Source organism: Ammospiza nelsoni, chromosome 15 (genome assembly GCF_027579445.1).
Source record: "Ammospiza nelsoni isolate bAmmNel1 chromosome 15, bAmmNel1.pri, whole genome shotgun sequence".
Lineage (NCBI taxonomy): Eukaryota > Metazoa > Chordata > Aves > Passeriformes > Passerellidae > Ammospiza > Ammospiza nelsoni.
In genome coordinates, this window is record NC_080647.1 from 15,362,884 (window position 1) to 15,376,784 (window position 13,901).

General features: G+C 50.6%; 1 protein-coding gene across 1 annotated transcript in view; it reads right to left on the reverse strand.

Moving 5' to 3' along the window:
* ZMYM3 (zinc finger MYM-type containing 3) overlaps positions 1-13,440 on the reverse strand; it is a 31,532-nt gene extending 18,092 nt beyond the window's left edge. Inside the window, exons 1-6 of the mRNA XM_059482626.1 lie at positions 13,275-13,440; positions 3,205-4,095; positions 2,340-2,383; positions 1,867-1,939; positions 786-1,077; positions 179-356 (exon numbers count right to left, since the gene is read on the reverse strand). Of these exons, the coding sequence (XP_059338609.1) occupies positions 179-356; positions 786-1,077; positions 1,867-1,939; positions 2,340-2,383; positions 3,205-4,081 (1,464 nt within the window). The 5' untranslated portion in view covers positions 4,082-4,095; positions 13,275-13,440. The remainder of the gene's footprint in view (positions 1-178; positions 357-785; positions 1,078-1,866; positions 1,940-2,339; positions 2,384-3,204; positions 4,096-13,274) is intronic.
* Between the last annotated feature and the right edge of the window lie 461 nt (positions 13,441-13,901).

Here is a 13,901-nt window from a genome sequence, read left to right on the forward strand (position 1 = left end):
GGCAGGAAGCAGTGAGCCTCAGGCAAGGAAAAGCTTGAGAGTGAGCCTAAGCCAGCTCAGTGGCTGAGGCCTCACACCACAGGAAAACCTGGCAAATGCCCTGGTCTTGATGAAGACTAAGTGCTGTGAGTCCTAAGCACTTTCTCCAGGACTTGGGAAGGACAAGGGATTTGTTTACCTCGCCAGGTTTGTGGCAAACACTGCAGCGGCTGGTGTCCGAGGCATCTGCAGACTGAGGTGCTGGTCTGTGCTGCTGGGCCTCGTAGAGGGAAAGGCAGACAGAGGTGCAGAACTCATGGAAAGAGCCACCTGAACCAATCTGGGCAACCACAGAGTCCTTGGTGTTCCAGATCTCCCTGGGGATCAGGAGGGATGCGTTAGTGCAGGGACATGTGTGTCCTGCCACAAAGGGATAGGATGGCTCACTGCAATGTACAGGACTTTCTGGTGTCCCAAAAAGTTGGCAAGAACTGTCTCACAGCAGCTTCTGTCCTGGCCCAGGGAAGAGGTGTCTGAAGACAGAGCATGCAGGAGGTTGTTTTGAGGGGAGACTGGAATATGGGGCTCTAAGTCTGGGGACAGGCAGGGAAAGCAAGAATGTGAAAGGGGTGTAGGGAGCACGGGGCAGGCAGTGTGTGAAAGAATACACAGGGCAGCAGCTGGCAGTGGGCAGGAGTGATGTGGCTGAATGAGGGCCATAGGAAGGGGACTGGCAGGAGAGCAGTGGAGCATTTGAGTGGGGTCACAAGCACAGGAGCACTGAGGATGGGGGAACGAACACACACTTTTTGCAGAAGGTGCATATCTTCTTGCCAGGTGGCTTTTTTGAGAAGGTGGTGAGACAGGAGCTGGAGCAGAAGAGCTGAGGAAGGCCTTTTCTCTGGTAGGCAGTCTGGCCCTTCTGCAGCGGGGTCCGGCAGTTGGCACACGTCATCTTGGTGAAGGAGGAGCGGGCGGCGCGCTGCGCCATCTGAGCGCGCAGCGACATCCGCGTGGAGCGCCGCGTCCGGAACGGGACAAAATCCTCATCGTTGGGATCATCCACCATCGCATCAGAGTCCTCATCAGACACTGGAACTGCAGAGCAGCACAGGAAGATCAGAAACCCCTCGTTAGGAAGTGAGAAACTCAGCCGTGAGACACATGCTGGGATTTTCTGAGTCGCCTTTCTAGAGTCCCTCTATGTACTTTGTTCCTGTCTGGGTGGAATGATAAAGGGATCCTTAAAAGAAATTCTGTTGTAACTGGAGATGAATCAAGAGGTGTTTAAACAAACCAGGCTTACATACAATTCCTGTCTAGGAAGTCATGATACACCAAGGTTGAGCAGAAGCCTGAAGTGTGAACATCTACCCTGTAAGAACTGTTAGACTGGAAAGGGAATGTGTTAATCACCAGATTCTAGCACAGGCAGGCAATAAAGGAGCAACACACAAATACTAGGGAATGGCAGGGTGACATTCAGTATCTCAAAGAACAGACACTTCACTCCAGGAAAATCTCCAAAATACAACCTTTCTTCAGACAGCCTGCTCTCATAGAGAGAATGGAAGAAAGTTCCTGGGTGAAGAGATGGAAAATGGATTTCCTGGGAACACCCCCCCAATCTCATCCTGTAACTTAGTGCTTGGTGCCCACACACCACTGTAAAAATACTACAACACTCCCTGTTTTGACCTAAGTGCCCTGAGAAAGCAAGGCAAGTACCCCAGGATGGAGACTTGTGGACATGTCCTGTGTAGAAGGGAAGCCTGCATGGAAGTTCCAGAGTTCCCACTGTAGTCACACCATGAACTACCTGCCCACAATGGATCTGGACCATCCTCTCTGGCTGAAAACAGGGATTGACCAACCCCAGTTACTCACTGCTCTCTGAGGAGTTCACAGTCTCAGGCCTGACAGTTTCTGATCTTCTGGGTCGTTCACTTCTTTTCTGCTCCTAGAAGACATTCAGAAAGTAGTTAGGCTAACTAGCAGCTAGGGCAACCATGGATAAATATCCCAGATTATGGTGAAGTTCCAACTTCTGGGATTTGGTTGCCCAATACCTAGGCTGAAAATGGATAAAACTCCATGGATACCTGATCAGAGCTGGCAAGACAGAGGAGAGAGGGGAGTAGGCTTATGAGAATGACATTTCAGCTGAGGGCAGCAGGGACACACTGAAGCCACATTACAGCATAGTGGCAGTGCACAGGGATCGTTCTGTCACAGGAGTCATGCAAACTCCTTTCCAGAGGGCTGATGAGACAGCCAGTGTCCCTCACAGAGTCAGTCTGACAACAGCCAGCCCCACTCTGTGCTCCTGCACCATACATACTTGACTGCATGCTCCTCACCTTCTCAGCTGGCAGCTCGCTTCCCTTCCTAGACAGGCTTTCTCCTGGAACAGAAGCACAGAACAAGCTTGCATCTAACATCTTGCTTTATTCTAACAGAAGAGCACAAGTGTTCTCCAAATGCAGCCACCCTCTGGGTCAGTCAGGACATGAAGCCCCAGCCTGTCCTGGCTACCAAGTACAGTTCTGGTGGTGGAAGGTTCCTAAACCCACCAGCTGAAGTTGCAGATCCAAACACAGACAGGGAGAAGCCCTGCAAGGGGGAGACCTCCCTGCATGGGGGAGGCAGGCTGGGTGGGCTGCTTCTGACAAGACTGAGCATCTCCTGGGGATGGCCAGCCTGGGCAGAGGAACTTTGCCTATTGGAAACAGTGGGTGCTGACCCTAAGTTCCAGCAAAGACTCCAGCAATGGAGAGCGTGAGCTCTCTGAGCTGCAAACTCAAAGAGCACAAAGCCCCCTTGGTGACATTCAGTACAGTGCTACTTGCACACTGTGCCATCTTAGACCATCACTGTCTCATTCTTGACTACTGTCTACAATTGTTAACAGTTATTGGAAGAGTTGAGATGTTTCAAATAAAAAAAGCTGTGGCTGATGTGCAGCCATAGCTTTACTGGGGAAGCTCCTTGCTTCCACAAGCACCAAAAATCAATTAAAGCCATGAAAGCCAGAGCAGGAGCTTGTGCACACCAGAACATTATTCCCTTTACACAAGAGGCTTTGCCCAAATCTAGACATCAGAAGGGTTGGCTATTTCCATAGCAGGGGATGAGCTGGAGTGCAGAGCAGACTCCAGCCTCAGCAATGTTCAGCTGGATGACTTGAGCAAAAGGAAGCCAGGTTCTGCTGAGCCAACAACTTACCTGCTGGTGGTAAGGCTTCCTGTGCTTTGAGTGCACTGTTTCTTTTAAGTGAGTCCTTCCCATTATCATCCCCTTCCTCTGCCCGGTTTTTCTCCACAGGCTCAGGGGGCAAAGCTGCAGTTCTGCTGTCTGGGCTCAGCTGCACCTCTGCTTCCCCTGCCAGCCCTTCCCTCTGCAAAGGTGAGCTTTTCCTTGGTGCCTTCAACTTCATCTTCTTTGTTTGTTTCAGACTGATTTGGGGTGGGGGCACTGTGGGACTTGAGGACTGTGCTGTGGTTTCTTCCTTGGCTGGGGCACTGCTGAGGTCCCTGGAGTCAGGGACAGGTTGTTGGGGTGATTTAGGGGCATTGTCACCAGACAGTGCAGGAATAGCAGCAGCACCATCTTCCTTTACATCCCCAGAACAATTTTTTGGTGCATCCTCCCCTTCTTTCCCTGTTTCTGGACCAACAGCTTCTCTAGACAGGGCAGAGGACTCTGCTGGTCCACCCTCCACGTCCTGGGAAGGTTGATCCTTACACAGCCCATCCAGACCCTCTGGTTTATCCACCAAGTCAGAGGTTTTACCCAAATCATCCCTGACACCAGGTTTCTCCAGCACATCCAAGACACCAGGTTTATCTAGAACACAGTCATTTGATTTATTTAGTTCAGGCACGTTGTCTGCTTTCACTACAAGGTCCAAGTCCTCATCTGCAGTCATCTGCTTGGATTGATCCCAGCCAGGGGGCTGAAGAACTGAAACTTCCTGGGTAGAAGCTGTCTGGGAGCCCAGGAGATCTTCACCAAACTCCATGTCAGCAGGGAGATCACCAATGAGGGGTTTGTCAGGCAGGGACAGGGGGTCCAGAGATCCTGAAAATTCACTGGAATCCATTTAGAAGATGGCAACTGGAAATGAGAGAGAGACTTGCAAGTTAATGAAAAGCAGTCTAACACAGAACATGAACTGTGCACTCTACTGAACACTGCTGGAGTAAACTAAGGCCCAGGAATGCTGCCAGGCCATAACCAGGACACCAGACACCAGCAGGTGAATCACTTCTGCTTGTGAGGGTACAAAAGTCAGCAGCAGGATGCAGTAGTTTGGTATTACAGACCTTTGAGAACTCTACAGCTCTCACACATCTCACCACAGCACAGCAAAGAAACTTGCTTATGCTAAATGACACACTGGGGTATCAGAGCACCAATTCAGGAGGCTCCACACCAATGTTCTGTGGTAATATCCCCAGCCCTGCCTTCTTCTCCATCCAAATAATCTGGTCTGTCCTCTCTCCTGATCTGTTCTTATGGAGCTAACACATTTTTAATTTTTAAAATACCTTTTTTCTCTTAAACATAGAGGTAGAAATAACTCCTTTCAAGCCCTGAAGTGTGAGTCTTAACAAGACACAGGATGACAACACGCATTAATCTTGTCAGAGGACAGATATGAACAATATTACACTATAACTACAGCTGCTGCATAGCCCCAAAATTACATAGGCTAATATTCAGACATGGAACAGCTGGAAAAGCTTAAGTTAGAACTAGGAGGAGTTCTGGAGGGTGACAAGAAGAAAGGTGGTAAAGCTCTGATGTTAAAAGCAGTCATAAGAAGAACAAGTAGCAAGATAGACACAAGCAGGCAATGCAGAGTTAGGAAAAAAGATCAGTGTGACTTTGCAGGGCACCAACAGTGACTTGAACAGGAAGGTGTGATGCAGACTGCCAACCTCAGAGGGCAAGTTACAGCCCAACTCCTCATGGCTGACATCATCATAAGACAGAAAGGTCAAGACTTAGAGATGAGGCAAGTAATATGGTCTAAAACTGAATTAAACCCCCACAAGGAGATAATGGTTGACAAACCTGAAGAGGGAAAGAGAGAAAGAGCTGGAGTCTGCAAGTGGGAAGGCAGTGCAAGACTTGAAATAACATCATGTCCCCAAACAGGCTCTCAGTAGGCACTACAAAAAAGGCACTAGAATCAAATGACGTGGCAACAACCTAGCCCTTCCTATCAGAGTAATTCCAGTTCTAAATTTAGCACTGTTTTAAGCCCTGAATGAAAAAACACAGTACTTTTGTTTATTTGGGCTTACTCATCTCTATCAATGAAGGAAGAAGCCTGATTTAATTGCACTGATGATGGCTGTTTAACTCTTTTTTCATATCCTTCCCTCTGAATGGACAAGCAAAATTTCACTCACAAATGGTTTGCTCAGAACTAAACAGAACACACTTGGACAGAGAAGGTGTTCAGCTTCTGAAACTTAGACAAGCAGGAATTTAAGGAAATCATACCCAACAACTGGATTTCAAAGCCACCACCTCTTTATTTTATCTAAATACACAGTAATGCTTTCTGTTTCCTGGTGGTAGATAAAGCACTGTTCCTACAATCCCAATCAGAAACTAAAGCAAATGTAATCTTTAGAAATGCACAGCAAGTTTCACCCCCAAAGATTTTGGTGTTTCTGTTCACTTTTAGTTACGAGACAGAACTTTTAGAATAAGCCAATTCCAGAGCAATGCAGGATCTAATACATGTTTTAGGTTGGCTGACAGAAATAAGAAAAAAGTGAAATAGAAACAAAGATATCTGAAAGGAAGGTCCTAAGGGTTTGAAGATGAGAATCCTTCCAAGATGATAAACAAGATGCTGTTCAGAATATGAGCAATGTCTCCTGCTCAAAGATATCCCCCACCCAGTTTCACAGACAGCAGAACCAACAGTTATCAGTAAAAAACCTCAAGGCATCCTGATGAAGAAGGTAAATTTATTTATAGGTATACTTAACAGAGCTAACATACCCCTCAGAATGACCTCAGCCACTTTGCACAAGTTTGCAATGAACCACTAAGGTCCTAAAGTAACTCCCACTTTCAGCTGCCTAGTCTTTGCTTGGTAGAAACAGACCCTGGAAATATTTGGAGCATAAGAAATCCATCTGGGCATTCCCTCCCAGAGCATAATGCAAGCAACAATCTACAAACTTGTCCTGTAACTCATGTTACAAGTGGACCAAAGGCATCTGGGTTAACAGTGTACACCTTAACCCTGCTTTCAAACTTTGGGTGATACAATGCAAGACAAAACTCTGCTTAATGGCAATGTGCTAGACCAACAGAAAAGTCTGAAAGAGAAGAAGCATTCTGCAGATTAAGGCAACTCCAAAGTATCAGGATGTGGCTGGAACAGACCTCTCTGCAAAGGCAAGGCTGCAGTAAGAGCACTGACTCACTCACATGCTCTGTTTGGAAGCACAGCCCTCAGTGCTCCAGGCCCTGTCCCCTCTCATCAGCTCTGTCTGAATCCTCCCAGCAGAACAACTCACACATTCTGGAGAGGGAACCAAAATCTCTTAGGATGTGCAAAGCTAAGGACTGCTGCAGTCAGGCCAATGAAAGGGCTTTGTGCTTGAATATCCTGTTCCTATTCACACCAGGAATGTGAATACCTGGTGAGAGAGTGTAAGAAACACAACTAACAGGATGTTCCTCTTCAGCACATCCCCCAGTCAAGGACTCAGATGCTGAAGAATCTCACTTGGCTTGAGCTGCACCGACAATGTCCCTGTTAAGAGTCTGTACTGGGCAAATCCTCTGTGAATCTGCCTAATCCCCCTTTGAACCAATTTACACTTTGGACTTCCTAAAATTCCAGTGGGTTTTAAGTACTGCAGTTTAACGTTCAGGTTTTAGAAGTATTTTCCTTTTGTTTATTTTCAACCTGGTGCAGCAGAGCTCTGAGGTGATACAGGGCAGATGAATTCCAACTCCTGATATATTTAAAAGAATCTGGAAAAGCTGATGGAGTTAAGAGTTGAGGCTGGACCCAAGGTGATGCTGACAAACGGTGTGAGTGGGAAAGCACAGAATGTCCCTGACAATGAATTCTTTATAGTGGCTTTCAACTACCAGCTGATAAGAATGAGGAAGGAGGCTCTCAAAATAGGAAAGAATGGTATTTTCCAGTTCTGTGGGTTGCTCTGAAATCAAACTCAACCTGAAGAAATTAGAGCTGCTCTGCTGCAGCAAGGTAAGAAGCTCTACTTCTGTCTGCCCCAGGCAGACAGATTTGTCTGGGCCTTCTGTTGAGCTTCACAGTGAGTTAAGCTGCAAACAGAGCGTGCTCTTTATCTCTGGGAAAGTCTTTTCTCACTTTCCACAACAGAAACAGAATAGCTTATTGTTTCTGGCAGGTGCTGAAATGATCCACCACAAGTCATCACCTCTCTTATTCCAGGACCAGCTAATGCACAGCTCAGTCACTGGGGTTTGGTCACTGGTTTGCTCAAAATCTTCTTTTCCAGCCACATAACGGGCAGCAAGGAGAGTACAGTGCAACAAACCAAGAGGAGGCAGTGTGCTGAAATCCTGCACCTAGCAGCACATAGAACTGCTCAATTTGGGAACTCCTCACCTAGGAGTAAGTACTACTCCCTGGAGTATTCAGTAAGAGCTATATTATTGGGAAGTTGAAGGAGCCAAGTCCCCTGCACAGCAGCCTGCAGCAGAATGCTTCTCAGGCAGCAATAAGCAGTTCCAAAGGAGTGATGGGACAGCTGGGGGTCCTCCCCAGGAGTGCAGGACTGGCACAGAACACCACACTGATGGCCAAACCCAGTACCTGTGACCACCAGACCTGCCAAAGAGGGGCACTTGGGATCTTCTCTCAGGTCTGGAAGCTCAAAGTGCAACATCTCTGCCAGGACACTTAAGTATATCCCAGTGACTACCTGGGACTTTATTCAGCTTATTAAAGATATCAGTGGTGCTGTAACTCAGGTAGCCATTAGCAGGAGAATATGTGGCCTACCTACAGAAATGAGGATCTACCATCAAACATTTAATTAAAAACAGACAGCAAAAAAAAAAAAAATGCTGTTGTTACTCCCTCCTGATGAAGAGAACATCTCAGAAGTCTTTACAGCCCACAAAAAATCCCATAGCCATGCAGTTACTGCTGTCCTCTAGCAAAGGAACAAGAACTGCCTGGGTATCTGTCCTGGACTTTTGTTCATGGATGTGTATTCAGATTTTCAATACTTTTGAAGGCTGAAGGATTATCTTTTTCACTATTAGAGATAATTTGAAATATGAAAATAATTAACTACTAACTACAAAAGACACTTAAATGAACATTTCAGTCACTTCCCATCTACAAGGTTCTGTAAGACCTAAGCAGATCTCTGGAAGAAGCTTCTATTTTTTTGTGCCAAATTTTTGAACCAACAGTAACACTCCACCTAGTATTTCTCAACAAAAATAGTGTCAATACACAGTTCAATGAATAAAACATTAAGAAAGTAATATCATGTCCTACCAGCATGGTTTTAGTCAACATATCTTCATCAACAATATTATACTTTGAGTGGTGAGTACAGCAGAAGCCAACTTCACTGCTGTGACTTATCTGAGTTTATGTGGACAGCTGACAGCATTCTAAATTCAAGCACTGCAAACCTTTATTATATATTGGCTAACTCACTTCAACCCAAATGAATTTAGAAAGAATCACCAGTTAATTAAGCACACTACTGTGGACCATGTTCCAGTCCAGTCAAAATTCTCCAGAAAGGAGCATAAAGTTTTTTGTTACTTACTTGTGTTTGTGGAGAGGCAGCTCTCTGAGCTGCAAACTAAAATGCACAAAGCCCCCTTGGTGACATTCAGTACAGTGCTACTTGCACACTGTGCCCTCTTAGACCATCACTGTCTCATTCTTGGCTACTGTTTACAATTGTTAATAGACATTGGAAGAGTTGAGATATTTCAAATTTAAAAAAAATCTGACACAGTAACACAAGAATCCCACTGCTTTATTAATCAGCCATGGTTTAAAGAACACCCTTCAGTGCTAAACCTATTTTGTTCCCTGAAAAGAAACAGGGAGATGTGATCCATCTCAAAAAAGTCCCAAAGTAAGAAGATCTACAGCAGACAACTCCTTGGAGATACAGAGAGATGCACTAAAGGACGCAAAACGCTGGAAATCAAAGCCCATAAACACATGATTAAACAACCGACCATGGGATCTGTAAACCCTCTGGGACTTGGAGGTTTTACATGCAGTGACTCACTCCAAGTCAGCCACAGCTCCTGCAGATGCCACTGGTCAAGTCCTTGTGCTTTGCAGGCAGGGTTTGGCAAACACTGTCCCACCTCCAAATGTATGATTGGCTCCCAGTCAGTGCAAAGTGCAGCAGCTTTCACCACATCCCCTCCAGGCCAGTCTCCAGTGTGACTGGGACTCTCCACACAACAGTAACTGGCACACAGGGGAAAAAGGGCCTTTCCAGAATTTCACCAGCAGCACTGAGACTCCAGCAATTGTTTTTTGATACTCCCAAAGCCAGGAAAGCAGATCACCACTAGATTTTCCTACAGCAGGAGCCCCAGCTCAGCGCTGCAGGCCTCAAATGAAGTATCACAGCCACCCTGAACTCAGAAAATCCTCCAGCACTGAGCAACTGGTGCTGCAACACACAGCCATGAGTCTCCTGTAAATTCCTCAATGGCAGGAATGACCAAACTGGATTTTCAGTTTGCATTCCAGAAACTTCACTTTAGTTTCAACAAAGTGCAAGATGGACAAATTTCAGAAATCTCACAGAATTGCCTGGAATTAGATTTACCAGGAGACTCCCTGCAACATTTCAAATATAACTGACAACATTCCTCAATCTCAGCATTATCTAATGCTAACCATAGCAGTAAATGCTAGGACAGGCAACAGGAGCATCCTCATCCAGAATGCCATCCTGGCAGCAGTTTGAAATGCCTTGGATCCCCTCACACCTCCTAAGACCAGGATCTCCCAAAGCACTGAGTGTGAAGGCTTTGCAACAGAGAAAAGAGTAACAAGTCCAAGTACACTCTTAGCAGCAATGCTATCTGGAGAGCAACTCAGCCTCAAGAACCAACTCCACTCAGCCATCAAGTCCAAGAGAAAATTCTCCTGGTGTTTGTACAGCCAAAATAGTGTTAAATGCAGGGGAAAGGGGTGAGTGGGTAAAAAAGCTTTGGAAGTACTATCAGAAGCACAACAAAAAAGGCTTGGAGGTACAGCATGCTTGAGCAGTGAGTGTGTCCAAAATGCCTTAATGATATCAAGACAATTATTAAAAAAAAAAATAGGAGACCTGGAAATGGTAAAAACTAGATGGTCATCAGGTCTGTCTACCTGTTGCCCAAATGCTGCAGGAAGGCATCAGAGCACCTGACAAAGTGTTCTGGCACATCCCACAGGCAGCTGGAGAGGACAGCTGCAGGGGCAGCAGGTGACTCTCCAGAGGAGTGCTGCAGCCTGGGACAGGCCACAGACTGCCTGGAGGCCCTCAAAACACAACTGGACAAAGCCCTGAACAACAAGGCCTCAAGTCAGCTTTGTTTTGAGCAGATCAGAAGGACCAGACACTTCTAGAGATCCCTTACAACCCAAGTCTGTCTGTAGTTCTCTGGAAAAACCTTACTGCCCACGGAAAAGAGAGAAAACAAAAGGGCAGAGTTTCTGAGAGGATGTATCTTTGAAAGCAAAACATGAAATTTTCCTTAAGAGCCCTGCATAGCCAAAATACTGGAAACACAGTGTGAGCTGTCTCCTCTGCCTTACTGACAGTCCCAGATCCCTCTGCAAGGTGCTGGAAAGGGATCTCAGTGCTGGGAGGCCTCAGCTCCCACGCAGCTCTTCAGAGTGGCCCTGGTAAGGCTGTGCTGAGCAGAGCAATATCTCACCCCATCTAGAGACCAACACTCACCCCTTGGGCTGCCCAGGGCTGGGCCAGCAGAGCAGGCTCACAGCAAGGGGAGAGGAGACAGCACCAGAGCCCATGGCCAGCAGGCTGGTGAGGATGGTCTCAGACACTGCCATTCCCTGACCTGTACTATCAGCAGAGAGGGAAGTTAATAAAACACTGCCGAGACTAAAATTCAGTCAAACCCTTAGCACTGCCTTTGCTAAAGTAACAAATGCATTGTCACAGCTGTAGCCTATTCCACGCTTCCATTGGATGGCTTTGACCACAACCCTTCTGCAGCAAGGCTTCTGCCAGCACATCTGTGTCCATCACAGTTGTGCCTCCCAGCATCACTGATCACAGATATCCACAGAGATACCATACAAGGGGCTTTGCCCCCAAAGTGAGGCCATGGGCTCAGCCTGGGCCCTTCCTCTGGCTGCCAGAGATGTGGGAAAATCTGGTGTTACTCACTGTCATCCTCCAAAGCAAGGGCACTCACAGGGAGAGGGATGTGAGCAGGTGCAGAGAGAAAAAGAGGTTGTGCAAATATGCACTATGGAGCTGTGAGGCTCAGGTTAGTCATTACAGCTCTGTAGGCTGTGGATATTCCTTTCATAAGGTTGAGCTCACAATAACAACAGGGCTATGCTCTTATCACCAGCTTTGATCCCAGGCTAGGCAGAGTTAGGTGAGAAAATGCAGATTAAAAGTTTTCTTGGGGATTGCAGCTGCAATGAAAAGGACAGAAGCTACAGCCTAGAACAAAAGCCATACCTGGAAGCACAGCAGGAGCAGAAGAGAGCACAAATGAAGCAGCTCTCATGCTCATCAAAAGAGACTCCAGGAACCATCCCTCAGCACTCAGTTGAAAATCCTACCCCCCACCATCACCTGACACGTCCAGCACTGCCTCTGCCCACACAGCGTTTCTGATGCCAGGGCCTTTTCCCATGCTGGGCACACAGCACAGCCAGCTCCCTGCCTTGCCAGGCCTGCCTCCACCTCTGCCAACCACACAGGAGGTGCTTGATGCTCCCCAGGGCACCTGGCTGCCCACAGCCACCCTGCCCACATGGGGAGGCTACAGCAGAGCCCAGGGCAGCTCCAGCCCCTGGGGCCAGATCCTCGAGAGCAGCACAGGGTGCCCAGGGACACACAGCCCCGCCAGGCCTTGAGGAGGCTGCAGACTCCCCCCCACACGGGGAAGGCGTCAGAGAGGTTATCCAGTTCACAGAGCAGCAGCTGTGAACCCCACAGACTTTGCTCCTGCGTGTGGTGACAGCACCATAAAGGCAGAGCCCCTGGGGACACGGGGAGAGCCGAGCGCCAGGGCAGAGCTGTGGGGCAGAGCTGCCAGGGCTGTTTGCTGTCCCTGCTCAGCACAGCCCCTCAGCAAGGACAGGCCCCGCTGGGCTGAGCGCTCAGGGCCTGCGGGAGCCATGAACCCTGGGCCCAGGCTGGGGGGCACAGCCAGCCCTGTCCGCCATGAGAGCTGCCCCCCACACCTCCCCATGCCAGCCCACATCGGGGATGGACCAGGCTGGGACTCCCCATCCACCGCAGGGGTACCCAGAGACCGCCTCCCACAACAGGGCAGGGATCTCGCTGGGGTCTCCATGGAAGCGGGCTGGGAATGATGGGTCAGGCTGGGGGGTTCCCCAGCCACAGCGAGGGCACCCAGGGCCCAGACCCCTCCTCAAAAGGGTCGCACGACCCCCCCACTGCAGGGGGCACGGGGTGAACGCTGCACCAGGTCGGGGATGGGGCTCACATGGGGACTCCCCATCCATTCCGGGGGACTCCAGAGACCACCCCTCTCCAGAGCGAGGGCCCACGGGGGTCTCCATGGAACCGAGGCGGGGATGGGGGCCAGGCAAGTGCATTCCCCAGCAATACCGGGAGGGGTGCAGAGACCACCGCCTCCCCCGCACTGCAGAGCAATTCGCATTGCATTGGAGCTGCAAGGGGTGGGGGTCAGGCTGGGGCTCCCCATCCATCCCGAGGGAGCCCACGGCCCAGATCCCCCATAAGGGGCGAGGGTCGCACAGCGCCCCCCCCCCTCCGGGACCCGCCGCAGGGCGCCCCCAAGCGGCCGCCCCGGGGAGGGGGCGAGCGGCACCGGCCACGCCCCCTCGAGGGGCTCCGGCCACGCCCCCTCCAGCAAGGCGCGCGCACCCCCCCCCCCCTCCCCGGGGGGGTTCACCCACCCCCCGACCCTGGTACCCGCGCCGCACGCACCCGCCCCGCCCCCTCTTCGCGGGGCCCCAAGACCGGCCCGTGGCCCCATCCGCACCTCCCGGGACACCGCCGGGGCACGTCCGCGGCCGCCACCGCTCGTACCTGGCTCTCCCGGTGCTGCGCCGTCCGCTCTACCCAGAACCCGGATTCGGGTCGCGGCCCCTTTAAATGGAGGCGCCGCTCGGAGCCCTCAACGCGCTGCCAGCCGACGGGGGGGCGGCGGCGGCGCCCTATTGGCTGTGCGGAGCGAGGGACGCGCTCTCATAGGCCGCGGTGGGGCCTACGCTCGCGAGACTCGCTCACGAGCGGCTGCCGCGGAAACGCGGAGCGGAGCCCCGAGCTCGGGATCGGCGCGACAGTCCGGATCGCCACGGGCGGCTGGAAAACCTGGGGCGGATCCACCTGGCGGAGCGGGTCCCGGAGGGCGGGCAGCACGGAGCCGGGCGCGGGCGACGGCCGCGGTCTGGCGGGGCACGGCGGGGTGCGGGGGGGGAGCACGATGGGAGGCGCGGGCCAGACCGGGGCGCCCCGGTTCCCGCCGGTGCCCACGCAGCCGCCCGCAAAGCGCGGAGCGGATCGCACGGAATGGGCTCGCCACCCCGCTCCCCGCCCCCCCCTTAACCCTCTCGCTGCCGCCTCTCCCGGCCCCAGCCCCGCTGTCGTCCCGGGGGGTCCGGTCCGGCCGCACCGCCACGGCCTCTACCTGCACGCGGGGGGACCCACCCGGCC